A 17,053-nucleotide genomic window follows, 5' to 3' on the forward strand; every position below is an offset into this window, starting at 1 on the left:
CATTTAGTCATTTTTTTTTATCAACATACCATCTATTGAGTAAATGTAAGTACTTGCAGTAAGTCTAAAGAAGTAATTCTCTTTGGGATTATCTATGTTAAGTTTGTTGCTGCAGTCTTGTTCTCATCAGATTGATTCCGTATTTATTCTGATAATCTCCTCCGTTTTAACACTTTAACAAAATCCTTTCTGTCATCTATTTACTAGTATTATAAAATTGACAGAAGAACAACGTTTGAAACATAAAATGTTGATTGGTTAAACTTGATGGAAAATTTTAACTTTCGTACTTTGAACATAGTGCACACAAAGATAACGAAAAATAAAAATCGAGTAATAATAGAATGACACACGTTCACATTCATTTTATATACTTAACAAAAAATAAAATAATCATATAAAAAAATGAACTTTTGGTTTTTCAAAAAAAGTAAATAAAAGATAAGAAATTACAAAGTAAAAAAATTACGCGCATCAAAGTATAATTATCTTGTAACTGCAAATGACCACCTTTATCTCAATCATAAATATAAATCCCAAATATGAGTAAAATGGATTTTAACTGAAGTGATCTATGTTTTGATAAGAATATTACTGCAAAACTGACTGTATATTTTTCAATTCAAGAAAAACTACCCTTTATCACTTTCTAATCAAACCGAAGCTTTGAATCTAAAACAATTTGACCTTTACACAACAGTTACTTTTCCTAAACAAAATCAATTCTCATCGTTCGTCCAAGAAAACCAAAAATGATATGTACGGCTTAGCAGTGGAATGATGTTACCTTCGGTACGAAATTTGAAAAGATAATCTTTTTGCTTTGAAGTCACACTGAGATCAAACACCATCAAAAATTATAGAAACGAGATCATTTATGTAATATTGAAAGATGATTTATGAAATTTACACCCACTTGTATATTATATACGATAAGATTTACAAGCATTTATATGGTTTATGAATCTCCACATGTTAACAGTAAAGTAATAGTTTTTCACCCTTCCAAATGCATGACATGATGTAAGACAAGGTGGCAGAAATAGTTAAATTTGAAAGTTGGCAATGATGCAATCAGTGTGCATGAAGAAAGTTTATTGGATGAAGAGGGTGATTTCTTGATGGGGTTTTGGGTATTCCATCCAAGTTAGACTCAAAAATTTGGAGTTAGAGATAAGTATTCACAGGTATCTAAAAAAGCAGTGGTCATCACTTATCACTGACGTAATCTGTAAGACTGAGAAGAATCTGGCAAGAAGGGGAAAGAGTTAAAATTTCCGTGTCTCAGCAAAAATTATTTTATTGCATTGAGTTCGTGAGATAATCAGAGTTGGGTTTTCCCAACCTTTGCTCAGAGCAACATTCCAAAAGGTTGTAAGGCTACCTGAAACCCGTACTACGATAACACCATACCACATTGTTTTTTTCTGCATGTTTTGGTAGGATTTAAATAGGTTCTACTGTTTTCATATATCTTTTTTCTTGTTGGGTTTGAAGGATCGTGTGTCGTCTGATTGGTGGAACAGTGAAGTACCGTTTTCTTACTCCATAACCAGGATAAGCTCGTACATCTCTACCCTCTTCCACTTTGGTTTTCTTTATAAACTAAGCCCAATTCTGCAAAATGCATAACGTACGTGTTAATCGATGGAGTAATGCAGTAACGTGAAAGGATATTATTCTTTTGTATCTCATGATATCATAGAGGATTAAAGATACTTTAAATATATATTTTTTTAAATTTTCAAAATATTATTTAAAAACAGTGAAAAAATGTTTAATTTCTAATTCAGAAAGTATCTCAACCGATTCGAATTGGAAGATTTTAAATCATTTATGCAGGTATACGAGGGACTTAAAATCTACTTGTTTATTTTTTTTGATTGTTTACACAACATTAGTATTAATTAGGACACCAGAAAAAGAATTTTACACTCAATTGACAATTTTTTTAAATGTAGAAGTTCACTTTTGTTGAAACTATTTTATCCTTAAAGTAAGTTGTTAAATTGTAGTTATAGGTTTCAAAATATTTTTTCTATTAAACAAGACTATGTAGTCATGTATACTTTTTTTCTTAATAAGAAAACAATTCATTTTAACTTTACTTGTATGAAAAAAATGGATTGAGATGGGCATGCTAGCCCATCTTTTTTAAATCAAGAAAAAAAAATGATTCTTTGAAATATCAACTTAGAAAGTTATGTATGTGTTGTTCAAAATCTTTTTTAGTCAGCAAACTCTTCATTATCTAGTACTTATTCTCTAAGTCTTTTTTTTCTTCTAGTGAGTAGAGGGTACCTAAACAAGATTCTCCAATGCTTAGTGTTTTTGTCAAAGATTCTAGTCAAATTTAGTTAATGTAAAAAATGAAGTCAAAGTATGATTAAAATAATATTTATAGATATATTTCGTTGACCATGGATCTCCATCTGAATGAGCCACAATTATGGGGTAATTGGCCCAAAGGTTCAATGACCAACTTACTTGTGGGCAACTCCACATGTTTTTGGCTAAGTTATCCAACATGGGAGTGTCTCCAACAGGCACAAAGAGGTACCAGTATGTGATACTTGACTCAGTGAGCAACTCAGTAGTCGACCTATCAATTATATCAACCTCGTATTGTACACCACTATACTTGTAGGGTTATGGCCAAAGATAACAATGACATGATAACGTCAGGTAACCTATAACTAGTATAATTGATAGGTCGACTACTAAGTACTTTATGAAAGATGGATCACCTACCTAAATATCGATGATTCTACTGCTAAATGGGCAAGTTCAACTATCATTAGAGGTATTGAATATCGGGTACCAGAGTATTATGCTTCCCACGCCAAAGCTTGTGTTTATTATTTGACAACCAAGTTGTTCACTAAGTTAGGGTACCCCTACCAGTACCTCGTTGTGTCTATTGAAAACACTCTCGTGTGGGATAACTTAGCCAAAAAACATGTAGTGTTACTCACAAGTAAGTTGGTCATTGGACCTCTAGGCTAATGAGTCCATAATTGTGGTCCATTCAAATAGGGACCCATGATCAACAAAATATACTTACGAAAATTATTTTATTCATACTTTGACTTCACTTTTAACATTAATATGAATTTGACTATCTCGGACCAGGTATTAACTTGAGCATTGAAAAAACTTTTGCAAACAACCTCCATTAAACAGAGGAAAAAGAAGATTTAGAAAAGAGAGTATTGAGTAATGAAGAGTTTGTTCAATGAAAAGAAACTTCATAAAATACGTTCATATGCAAAAACAATATATTAAAATGTTAAGAAGACAAAAAGGTATGGATTTTTTTGTAAAATAAAATATATTATCTATTAAAATAAATTAATTCGAGTGTTTAATGTTTATTGGCGACGTAAAAAATCAAGTTAGTTTTTAAAACGTAACTCGTGAACTGTTATTCATTTAAAATGTTGAAAAGAAGAGGATAAAGAATAAAGTATTAAATCAAATAGAAATGTGAAAAATATTGAAGATGTAATAGATTGATGGATTCCTTCAAAAGTTGTTGAAATGCAGCATGGCAATAGATTACCCATTCAAATTCAATGAACTAAGTCTTATATAGTATCTTTCATAGCACATAGCTGACTCATCAGCTATGTGTTTTTGCCTTCAAATATTTTTGGCTTGCTCTATTCTATTCTCAGCATTCATCATGCTTCATACAACTTCTTCCTTTAACACTCATCCAAACACAATTTTACATATATAGTTTTTAACTCATAAGCACTTTTACTATCAAGATATATAACATTTTTTGTCCTTTGTGCATTACAATTTGTAAATAAACATTGAAATTTGCCAAACAAAAAGGAAGTTGCAGCTTTTATACAAAGATAACCATAATGTTTTGGTGATGAAGGAGTCAGAAAAGGTAATTCACTAACCTTTTATTTTCTGGTGTTCTCTAAATCCTCTGGTCATAGCCAACCCACGAAGCACTTTTTGTGACGTAAACCTTGGAAAAGTTATATCCAAGAATCATTAATTCCCTTTAATGGAACTATATACACTAATACAGTGGAGAGAGTGGTCCTGAAGGTCTAATTTTTGTAGAATGTAGGTTGAGTTAAGTGAATCGTGAGAGTTTACGTTGCTAGGCAAAAGCCATGGTCCAAGATTATTGGGGTATTTAATGTCACAAAAAGGAACTTTGTAGTTCACCACTCACACTGGTCCCTGAAATCTCAAGCTAAATTTCAGAGAATCTTAAAGAGATAGAGCAATTGAAAAAGAGAGATGGTGTTCTTTATACCTTGAGGGCGTAATGGAGATAAGTAGATAAAGGTTTTTCAATTTTGGGAACCAACCAATTAGAATCATATTGGTTCACGTACCTTTTCCTTCATAGGTTAAAATTGTTTTTTGTAAAGAGAAGTTGGTTTTATGAACGGTGACACTAGAAATTAACAGTCCATCTAATAAATAATAAATTTTAGTTTATTTTGATGTTATTTTAAAAAATATATTTTAAACGTAACACAAACTTATAAAATTAACATGTAAAATAATATTTAAATATATCATTTCAAATATAATATAATAGATTTTAAGTATAACTTATACTTATAAATTTATTCTAATTTTATTTGAATTTTGAACATGAACTTATCGATAGATGGTAAGATTTTAATGGTGACTTGAGAATTCTTGTTGGTCAGAATAAAATTCTTCGCTGCTTAGAGAGAAAGATCAATCTTTGAAAGACTCTCTAATAATTACTTAAAGAGTTTAAGATATTAATAAATATAATGAGAATGAATTATTATTAAGTAAGTATTATTTGAAAAATAATAATATATTCATGAGATAAATATAGACAATAAACTTATGTTTCCGAATAATATTTACTTTAAATATATATAATAATCAAACTAATTGTTTATATTAGTTATGATGTAAGAATATTGTCTAATAGATGTAAGTTCGAATTGCTTATTATAAAGAGACTTAATCATGTTGTTTAGTTTGTTTATCGGATAGAATAAGAACATTTATATATTAAATCTGTATTATCTTTAAATTGATGTGTTGTATTTTCAAAATGCACTTATTCTAATATATTATAACTTTTTAATATATTTTGAAGAAATAATAAAAGAATAAGACAAGAACATAAACAATGTAGTAAAGAATCCGAATTTGAAACTAAGATAGTGAAAAAAGAGGAAGGAGGTGGGTGTGAAATAAAAAGATATAGAAAAGTGTGAAGGTTTGATAATGTATCGAAGGTTCAAATTGATTCCTCGAGATATGGTGCTTTTCCAGAAGATGCGAAGGTTGAGACATGAAAGTTCAGTCGTGCCACTTGATTTTGGTGCAAACAATAGGTGTTGACACTTCAATGCAAGGGGCAGGGATTGATTCTACACTACAAAGCTAACATTTTCCCCCCTTTTTTTATTGTTCCAATTAAAATATGCTATTTACAAAAGTTAATATAAATAATAATCAATTTTAATTCAATGTCTTTAACATCACTTTTCTTTAAAATATTGAATGAAAGCCATAGCAGTAAAAGAAAAAAACTGAATTTTAGAGACATGGTATTGGCACAGCTTCATAGGATTCAATGTTTTCTTATAATTACTGCTTGATGAAAAGAATCTTTGTTATAGCTTCATTTGTTTTAGTGGGCCAGACATGGTTTCCAGGCCCATAAAAAATTGGGTCTAAGCCCAGACTTTTTCTGTCCATGAACAACTTCACCACTCATCACAAGATGGGAGTTTATATTTATATCCCTAGATTTACTGTGTACCCTCCTTTCTGTATCTCTTTTCCAAAATTACACACCTTCCGGAAGTTAATTTAGGAAGTCAATCTTAATATAAATTTGATCCCATTAAATTAATCTAAACTTCAAATTCAATTTGTTTTAATATTTTTGGGTTGGATATACGTAACATGAATAATCTAAGCTTGTATTTTAGACGCTTAATTAATAATGACAAACATTATGTGTAAGCTACATTTGATCTTTTCTTGGTGTTTCCCAATCTGAATAAAATCTAATGTGATATTGGAGCAACTTGACATATTGTCAAAAATCCAATTTTCAATAAAAAAAATTCACAGGTAAGTCCATTGGCATCTTCTATGAGATGTTAATACTTCAAGGTGATCCAATTTCATGTTTCCTCTCATGAATGAAGATTTTTTTTATTAATTATTTTTATTGTACTGTCTTTAAAATAAATCGATTTTGAAATATTTATAATATTAAAATAATACATCTTAAAAAATATAACAGAAATAATATAAAAATTTACTAAAAAAATTTAAATTAGGGTAAACTTGTTTCATGGTGATCACAATCTATTTCTTTTTTATTTAACAAATTTAACATTCATAATTTATTTACTAATACGAAGACAATGAGGTGAGTAAATTATTAACTCATGCAAGTAAGATATGTAATATTCCAATGAATAGTGTTAAATTATGATATAAGATATTATATATTTGCTATCAAATAAACATAAATAGTGTATAAAATTACTTGATTACAATTTTTTTCGTAACGTAATGTTGTAACTAAAATAAATTCATATACAATCTAAAACATTTCATACAAAAAAAATTAGAATAACATAATTTTTCAAGAAGGAATGAAAAAATCAAAAACTAATCTAAAACTAATCTAAAACTAGATAGCCACATCATTGTCTTCATTTTAAGATCAATGATTATTTTCTCATCTATTCACACCAAATATTGATTATCATTGCAAAATAATAACAACAAAACACACGAAGCATAAACACGAGAGAGAGTAAGCCAATGTATAAAAAGAACATACTTATAGCAAGTAAAACATATTTCAAATATAGGCATATAATTCAACTAGTCATGAAGAATGAAACACATTACAAACATTCTACACTCAATTATCTAGATACATGGTTGATATCAAATTCACTAGATATGCACTTGGTGGCCTCCAATGCTATGTAAAGTCATTGTCAATGCGTTTTATTCTGTGAGTATGAATGATTATTAAAGTGTCAAGACATATCCTTACTTGAATCCATACATTACATTAAAGAAACACTACATTAGAATTTCACCCATAGAATTCCCTTTACATCATAACAACTATATATATATATATATATATATATATATATATATATATATATACTACAACCTTTACATTATCAATTATATAGCTTCCCTTATAATCACGAACATCAATAATATTAACAAGTAAAACAAAAATATGAAGCACATAATATATTAGAACACACCACATACTATCACTCAATAATAAGGAGAATCACTTAACACTACACTTTCAGGGGTCTTTTTCAACGACACAAATTGACGCTCAACGGTAAAAACTACCGCTTAATGCTCTGTCAATTATATAAGAAATGACATTCTACTAAAAATATATATAAATAATTTAGATACATTTTTACAATAAAAATAATAATAAAATTATCATTTAATTTAAAATATACCGTTATATGAAATTCTTATTATATATTGATAAATATATTTTATTTTTTAAAAAAGTAAAGATACTAGTTTACTCACAGTTGGCAGCAACTATATTATGGTGTTTGAATTGGTGGGCATTGTTCATTTTATATATTCCATGTGTAATGGGTCCAAAGGAAAAAAGATGGAGAATAGAATAGAATGTAATGGTTACAGGCAAGCTCGTATGCAGATGCTATTATATTCGTTTAATGTACATTATATAAGGAATAAGTAATATTTTTTAAATTAAAATAATTAATTTTCTAATTTTATTTTAATAGATTTAACTGTTTTTTTTAATTTATTTATTTTTAAATTAAAACAACTATTTATTATAAAAATTTATATATTAAATAAATAAATAATAATGTTATAATAAATTTTATTAATATTTATCTTATTTTTATTATTATTAAAAAAGCGAACGTGTCCATAGTATATATATTTTCACTAATAAAAATAAAACGGATAAGACTTACTTCAACATTTTCAACTTCCATTCATAAGAAGAAGAAAAAAATCTAAAAAATTATATGTTTATGAGTTAATTTGTTGAAAGTATTTAATCTAAATTTTAAAAAAATTTATATTACTGATGCAAAAAAGTATTAGTATTTACATATCAATTTATTTAAATTATTCATTAAAAATAGTTAAAGGTAATGTGATAATAAATTAATGATTGTATTAATGATAGTTTTACATATCATTAATACAATTAGTATTTCGAATGATAGTAATGTGATATGTAATGTGATAATAAATTGATATGTAATGTGATAATAAATTAAAAATACTAATTATTTTCTATTAAAAATTAAAAATGTAATGTGATAATAAATTGATATGTAAATACTAATTATTCATTAAAAATAGTTAAAGTATGGTATTTTTCTATTTTCTTTAAATAAATTTTTTACTTAAATTAGTTTATAAATTATCTATTCATAATTTTTGTAACTTGTAGAATTGTTTTACATAATTTTGTTGCTTTGAAAAAGTTTTCATCAGTATTTTTTGCTATTAATTCTTAGAAAAAATATCAATTTAGTTTATTTTTCGATAATTCTTTTGTATATCATGGAGCAAATATGAACTAACTCAAGAAAGAACAGTCCTGAATATATGCTATTTTTTTATATATTTTTTAAAATAAATTTGCTGGTTGAAATAATTTATTCATTCATAATTCTCTAACCCAAAGAATTTGTATTTCTTTTTATAATTTTGTTAATTGGAAGAATTTTCAATTTATTTAATTTTTTGAATTCTTTTTCATCATGAAGAAGAGATAAGTTAAATAGTGGCCATAACCATGAAGCCTTTAAAAATACTTCATCTTTTTATCTTCTTCACACCAGCAGAAAAAGCTCAATTCATATGTCTATTTACTCGAAATTTATATATATATATATATATATATATATATATATATATATATATATATATATATATATATATATATATATGATAGTTTTATTATAGTGAAGAATTTCTAATTTATTTGACCTTTTTAAGCATTCTTTTGCATTATGTTGTGGAGCAAAGAACTAAATCAAATCAAGTCACAATAATTAGAAATACTTTAAAGTAGTCATATTTTCTACTTCATTCTATTTATAAACTTTTTACTCAAAATTATTTATAATTTATTTCAAGTTATGTAACTCTTGGAGTATTATTTTGTATTATGTTAAAACAAATTAACTCAACAAAGAAGAGGCAACAACCAGCTATTCTACAAAGATGCATTGCCTTTTTTACTTATTTCATCCATAAATTTCTTGCTTGTAATATTCAATAATTTCTTTACTCTCATAACTTTGTTAATTATAGAATTTATATTTTTTCAAACAATATTTTTTATGATTAAAAAAGTCTATAAAAAAAAAGTCTATAGAGAGAGCTTGTTTGGCAAAGGAGTTGAACATGTCTCTGCATTAAATAAGAGAAGGAAGCCCATAGCATCTACCTGTATGATCATCATTTTAAGCTTGCAAGTGGCCAAGTTCATCAATGCATAGCAACATAAATAGTCTCAAAAATTCACCCTCTCTCTTACTTTCTGGCCTATATTTATATTTTTATGAATACTTTCTAACAAATTAAATGGAAAAAACATATTTACTTTCTTTAAAATATGAAAAAAAAATAGTAAAATAAATTGACAAGGAATAGGGATTGGAGAAAGAACAAGGATTCCATATACATCGGATCTGCTGCTCTCTTTCAATGCTTCCTCATATGCCATCTCTCCTTTTCCCAATTATTGTTTTCGAACACATATAACTTGGATAAGATAAGAATCCTTTCCAATCATTTTCCCAATTTATTAGTAGGTGCCAGCAATGAGATCTTGTGAATTTTATGTCAGTCAAAAGATTTTTAAGTGTTTGTCTTAAAACATTTTAGGTTCAAGATTATTTATCTTGTGATAATATATAATTATTTATCTAAAATTCTTCTCATATTTTTTTGTTCCATCCATTAAAAAAACATTAAGGATTTATTTTTATTTTGACTCGTAAATAATTAAAACTATAGGATTTATTTGTTTTATGTGAATGAAAATTTAGATTAAGGAAACTTGTATTGATAATTCAAATCTTATTTTTGATAAAAATGACAAAAGAAGCAATATATATAAAGGTAAAAATCATTAATTATTGTCTTAAAGTTTTGGATAGAGAATGATATCAATTATTTATGTGATTGAACTCATATTTTATTAGTGTTGTATCTTCAGTGAACATCCTCTTCTATAAATCTAATTACTTGTTCAAATTTTAAGATCACAAAACTCGCATACTAAATAATTTTAAATTATTGAAAAGATGGATTAAGAAGTGAATTTGGCTGAATGCAAGGAAGTGTGTGGTGGTAGAACTTTTTGTTGCATGAAAAACAAGTTAAGGTAGTGATGTTTTTCATCATTGACACATTAGTTGGAGAAAGAAAACTCTAATGAGGTGTGATGAAACCAAAACATTTGAAGCTATAGAGAGTGTAATAAGGTTGGGTTGATGATATAAATGCAGTGTATGGGGAGAGTTAGTGAAAGAGAATAGAGAATATAAAAAAGATGGAAAGCACTTGAGGAACTAAAAAAAGAAAGAGTGAGTATAGAAAAACAATAGTATTGTGTTGATGTAAACCACAAAAAAAGGTGATATGATAGAGGAAATGAGATTGAGATGGAGGACCCATTTTGAAGTGTATGTATGCAAATGGTACATAGGTAGAGAGATAGAGATGAAAGAGACATGAACCAAAAATAAAGTTAGAGAGATTTTCAAAAGAGGACCCATTTCGTCATAATGGAAGTTGCCTTCATCCTCTCTGGACTTGTTCCTCACCTTTACCTTCCGCTATTGCTTCAAGCTTCAAATCGCAGCATAAATTTGCAAGCAAAGCATGATTTAGACAATGCTGTTAATGTCAACTGCCTGCTTCGAAATGACACTCTTGCTAAACATTCTCCTCACATTTTACCAACAACTCACCTATCCTTAACATTATTTTCACTGCTTAATTTGTCCCATTACAATAACTAAACATCCTCAAAACCCACTAAAACAAAAAAAATCTCTCATGTTTAACAACTAAGCATGTGCTCAATTATGCAGACACCCATCAATCCCTTTCCTTAAAGTGGAACCTCAAATATTATTAGATTATATGGTTTTGTTTATCAAACATAAGTAACTGGTTCGAATAGACCTCTATGACCTATCCATAATTCAACATGCTAGAACTTTCTCTCATCTATTGCTCTTTTTTTAGGTACATTCTTATCCACCGGAATAAACTAAAAACGATAGTTTATTTACTGTTTCTATATCCAATTTAAATAACATGAAGACACATAATTCTGTGTAATTTATGCTTGAATTCAATTTTTTATTTGCCTGTATGTTTGAAGCGAGATGCAAATCATACATTCTTTGACCATACAACCACCAGAAGTACTAATAGAAGAGATTAGAAAGAAACCATCATTATGAAAGTACTGTTATTGTACAGTTTAATTAATTAGAAAGTTGATTAGTTGAGAGAAGAAAGGGAAAAAAGAAAAGAAAAAACACTGCCGTTTCGAAGCGTTGGACACGCCCACGTGGCGGTCATATCAGTGGACCCCAAGGCCACAGCCTCGGTTATGGTTACATCAATAGACCTTATGTCCCACTCTCTCTATCTTAATTATTCCGGTCATATTTTTATTTCCTTGTATTAGTTATTAGTATTATTGAAATAAAATAAATAAATAGAGAAATTAATTTCCCTCCGTTTATATATACCCACCCTATCTCTCTGCACTTCCTTAACACTATTCCAGTGTTTCTCCCACACCGTGTACTCAACTTCCCCGTGACCCTACGTCGTTTTTTCTTTTTGTTTTCCACACACACCGCGTGGCGCGTACTTTCGGATCCACTCCTAGCCCAACAACGTAGCGGTGCCTAATCCTTAGGAATAACGAATAACCTTAACAACCTCAACATGTTGCATTGTCTGAACGGTTCGGGGAATCTAGGAGCCAGTTGTTCGGACATGACAGTGTTGGAAAGACAAAGGGAAGCAACCACGAAGTGGCAACACCACCATCACGACAATCACCCACCTTACTATTCCGCAACGGAGTTTCACGTTAACCTCGTTTTCTCTTCTTCTTCCAACAATCTTCCTCAGAGCCAGGGCTTGGTCATGGCGCGTGAACGTGATGATTCCGCGCTCTCTCAGGTGTTGGCTCATTCTCTCAAACCCGACCCGGGTCTCTGCCCCGAATTGGACACCGGATTCGGATCCTCTTCCGGTTTTTTACCCAAGGAAAACGATAAGAAGAGGAAGGCGCTGAACTACAAGGTACTAGGGAATGCTGATAGAGGATTATATAGATTCGGTGTGGTGTGGACTATGGTAAGGCAACCGTGACGTTTTTTTTTCGATTTTGTTTAGGTTGCTGCGGAGAGTGATAACAAGGACAAGAGAGTCAAAGTAAGTGGTGAGGAAGGAGAATCCCGAGTGACAAACCAAACCAGCAATAGAAACGGCAAATCCAACGCAAATAAGAACAACAGAGAAACATCTGCGGATTCTTCGAAGAATAATTCGAAAGGCTCCGAGGTTCAGAACCAGAAGCGGGAGTACATTCATGTCCGAGCGCGTCGTGGTCAAGCCACTGATAGTCATAGCTTAGCTGAAAGAGTGAGTGAAAAAAAGAAGAAGCAAAACCAACTACCATATTAAACGACGCGTTTTGATTCTATTTGTGCTTGTTTAATGCGAGCGTTTTGTTTTGTTTGATGCAGGTCAGAAGGGAGAAAATTAGTGAGAGAATGAAGTATTTGCAAGATTTGGTTCCGGGTTGCAACAAAATTGCAGGGAAAGCTGGAATGCTTGATGAAATCATTAATTATGTTCAGTCTCTTCAACGACAAGTCGAGGTTAGAGTTTGTCGGTCCCTCTGAAATTAATTAGGCTCTTCACTGTTCATGTTGGAATATGTTGAATTTTTTATGCTTCCAAGTCTAAGGACACTTGAATTAAAGTCCGCGTGACTTATTTTATAATGTTTATCACTGCATGCAGTTCCTATCAATGAAATTAGCGGCTGTAAATCCAAGCATTGACGAACTGTTTGCCAGAGAGGTATGCACATGACTCAACTTTTTTCTCCTTTTAGCTGGATTCAATACGGTAACAGCTATTCTTGACATATGTTTTGATATTCGGAAAATGACAAATAATCACAAATACAGCATATATACTAGGAGACTTTACTTGAAAACCTTGGATTATGTCCAGAATATTGGAATTTAATTAGAACTTGCATAAGAAATTATGTTTATGACATAACTCTCTATGTTTGATTCCCACAGGCGTTTCCTTCATGTGGTCAAGGTTTACCCAACATTGGGATGGTATCAGATATGAGTATGTGTAACAATCCCTCGTATGTTCAGTTGAATTCGACACAGCAACTTGTATCGTGTTGTGGTGGATTAATAAATAACGTGGGGATGAGCCCTTCTAATATGGGACTTCGAAGGAACATCAGTACTACACATGTACCTTTGCCCGAAGCGTTTGTTGACTCGTCCTGTTTCACTGTAGGTTTCCCTTATGTAGTGTTGTTCTTGTTCTGTAATGATTACTCTTGTAGTGTCTAATAAATACGTGCACTGCAGCAAATTCTACCCTCTTCCAATTGGGATGGTGATTTTCAAAGCCTTTACAACGTTGCTTTTGATCAAGGGAGAGCGGGAGCAGCATCTTTTCCTTCTCAGCCATTTACAGGTAGCTACAAATTTATGACTTGTCAAATCACTGTTTTTTTTCTAAGCCTGATATCCTTAAAGTAGAAAGTAGAAGCACAGCAGAGTGGATTTTAATGGGTGATCGAGACACGAGAGTCCCACAGACATTGATAAGTCCTTTTTTTTATCAAAATGAAGAAATTTTTTAAAAGGGTATTTTAATCATTCAGCCATCAAGCCAGTTGTCTCTTTTATTTGTTTCTTACATCACTTTCCCACAACATTCACACCTACAGAGTGGTGGCAAAGTTCTTTGCAGCCTGCTCAATAACATTTCATAGATCAATGCTAATTGCTATATATAACAAGTTGTTTTGATACTTTTCGAGATTGTTCTTAGTTGTTTGGATGATGAATTGTTTTAAAGATGGTTTTATGTATCTGCAGGTGTAGTCGAAACTAGCAATCCGAAGATGGAGATGTAAACGAGATTATCCATTTGATTTTGTTGGATTGGCTCAGGCCGGAGAACTTTATGGAGATTTTTTCTAAGTACATAACATATATTTGTTGTATACTACTCCGTAGAATAAATAACATCATATTAGTGGCTGTTAACTTCAGTCACTTGCACGTTTAATGTAGTATATATATATATATATATATATATATATATATATATATATAACTGATTAAAAAAAATGAAAAAGAGCTTGATCGCGATGTCACGTGTGTGACCAGGCACCTAATCCATTATACATTTAGGCTTGATGGCAACCTTCCACTGTTTTTTAAACCTTTCTTTCTGCCAAACTAAACCAAACATTATTATTATTATTATTATTATTATTATTATTAATAATAATAGTAAATCTAGTTAAAAGAATACTCACACAAGGATGTGGAATTTGTAAAATAAATGTTGGGGAGTCATTTATGCAAAGGGGGTTGAATGGCATTTAAACCTTTACGAGTAAAATGCATACCATTACCACTTTTAACAAGAATATACATAGTGCTATTTATTCTTGGATTATTGTAAAAAACAAAAAAAAAACGAATAATATATCTATATATGGTCGGTAGATTTATAGATTATACAATTTTTACTTTAATCAAATTTCTTATTCTATTGTATAGTGAATCTTTTTGACAACTGGTTAGGAAAAATATAAAGATTAATTGAAATGAAATGTGAAAATAGAGATTAAATAAAGAAAGTGTTATGAACTGTTTTGGGTATATGTTTAGTTATTATGATGACAAATTTATTCTAAATTATATTAAAAAAAATAATATTACAAAATAAATTTTATTCATTCTTAATTTTTTAATTTCTTAAAGTAACTAAAATTTAATCTCAGCATTTTTAATTAATTATTTTAAACTATTTTTAGTTTTTTTAATTTGTAATGGTTTTTTTTTTCTTTTTCAAGAAAATAATTCTTACCATTCACTTTCATGACACGTCAAAATATGGTAGAAAAACACTTCCAACAATTTAACATATGAATGACTTATGAATAAGATTTTCCATGAAAAGATAAACAATTGTATGGAGGTGTGTGTTGAGAATATAATAGTCTATCAGATAGCATATGGACGATCTTAAGGAAGTATTTAGCTAGATACGTTGATACAACATGCGACTAAATTCATCAAAATGCGACTTTGGCGTGATAGCAATAGAGACCAATCCCAATAGGATGTATGTACAAATTAATATAATGTATAATATTTTTCATAGGGGTGTTGCTCCCTCCACCACCACACCTTTCTCCCTCCACCTCCCCTTTACTATTTTGTCCCTAACTAAAATTTTATTTTTAGGGTTATTTTTTAATTTTACCCATTCACAACCTATTTCACTAATAACCTATTTTAGTTCTTCGTATATGAGTAAAATACTTTTCTTTTATTTTAACATTATATTTCTTCATCTCTTTCTTTTGTCGCTGTGAGATACTACAAGTTGTAAAGGGTGGTGATGGAAAGAATTATCAAGCAGTCTCTCTCGTGGTGCAGTGTCGCTCTCGTGGTGCAGTGTGTTGCTTTCTCAAGGTGCGTATTCGAATAAACCTTCAAATAAAACCCTAAAATAAAAAAACGTAACCTTTAAACGGAGGTGACATCATTCAACGGATGTCAAAATCCTTCAACGGATGTCAAAATCCCGGATGTCAAAATCCTTCAACGGATGTCAAAATCCTTCAACGGATGTCAAAATCCTTCAACGGATGTCAACATCCTTCAACGGATGTCAACATCCGTTTAAGGAAAAAACGGATGTCGACATCCGTTTTTTTCCTTAAACGGATGTTGACATCCGTTTTTTCCTTAAACGGATGTTGACATCCGTTGAAGGATGTCAAAGGTTACATTTTTAATTTTAGGGTTTGTTTTATTAGTTTATTCTTTATTTTTGAAATATTTTAATAATTTAATTTAAATGTTTTGATTTATTATTTTTGAATATATTTTAATAATGTAAGGAAAACTAGGTTTGAAATAAATTAAAATAGTAAAAGTAAAAAATTTTAATTTAAGGATATAATTGGAATTAAAAAAAATTGGGGAGGTGGAGGGAGAAAGGTGTGGTGGTGGAGGGAGCAACACCCTTTTCATAGTTTAGTGTCATTTTTTCCTATTTAACTATTTATATAACATTTTATATAAGGGATATATAAAATAATAATAATAAAAAATTAAATAAAAATAACTTTTAATAAGGGATATATTAAATTTTAAAATATTAATAATAGCAAATAAAATGTTATAAAAGTTTAACAAAATCTTAAAATCTATAGAATTAAACATTTATAGACACAACAACAAAACATTAATTAAAATCTAATATATTTAACAATGTACAAAAATTAAAAATATGCATAATGAGTTAAAAATAAGCAAATATTCATACAATTTTAAAATAAAAAAATCAGAATTTTTAGAATAAGATTTTTATAATATGATTTTCAGAAAACATGAAACGTGTCATGAAATAAGTTTTCTATAATAGTACTTTTGAAATAAGCTTTTCAAACTATATACAGCACTTTTTGAAATAAGTTTTTTAGAAAAATTTTATTCTCTCTTCTTCCGCTGCAGTGACAACGAAAATGATAAGGGTGTTGCTCCCTCCACCCCCACACATCTCTTCCTCCACCTCCCCTTTACTATTTTGCCCCTTCCTCCACCTTTCCTTTACTATTTTGCCCCTCAGTAAAATTTTATTTTTAAAATTATTGTTTTTTAATTTTTTTCATTTATAACATATT

General features: G+C 29.5%; 1 protein-coding gene across 1 annotated transcript; it reads left to right on the forward strand.

The window, feature by feature from the left end:
• The first annotated feature begins 11,833 nt into the window (after positions 1-11,833).
• LOC124837010 (transcription factor bHLH63-like) lies at positions 11,834-14,408 on the forward strand. Its single transcript, XM_088108528.1, has 7 exons — positions 11,834-12,381; positions 12,475-12,723; positions 12,828-12,962; positions 13,108-13,167; positions 13,398-13,628; positions 13,707-13,815; positions 14,223-14,408. Exons 1-7 carry the CDS (start codon positions 12,019-12,021, stop codon positions 14,258-14,260), a joined length of 1,185 nt encoding a protein of 394 aa, XP_087964654.1. The 5' UTR covers positions 11,834-12,018; the 3' UTR covers positions 14,261-14,408.
• The last annotated feature ends 2,645 nt before the right edge of the window (positions 14,409-17,053 follow it).

This window comes from Vigna umbellata, chromosome 3 (assembly GCF_029865625.1).
Source record: "Vigna umbellata cultivar VRB3 chromosome 3, Vumbellata_1.0, whole genome shotgun sequence".
Classification (NCBI taxonomy): Eukaryota; Viridiplantae; Streptophyta; class Magnoliopsida; order Fabales; family Fabaceae; genus Vigna; species Vigna umbellata.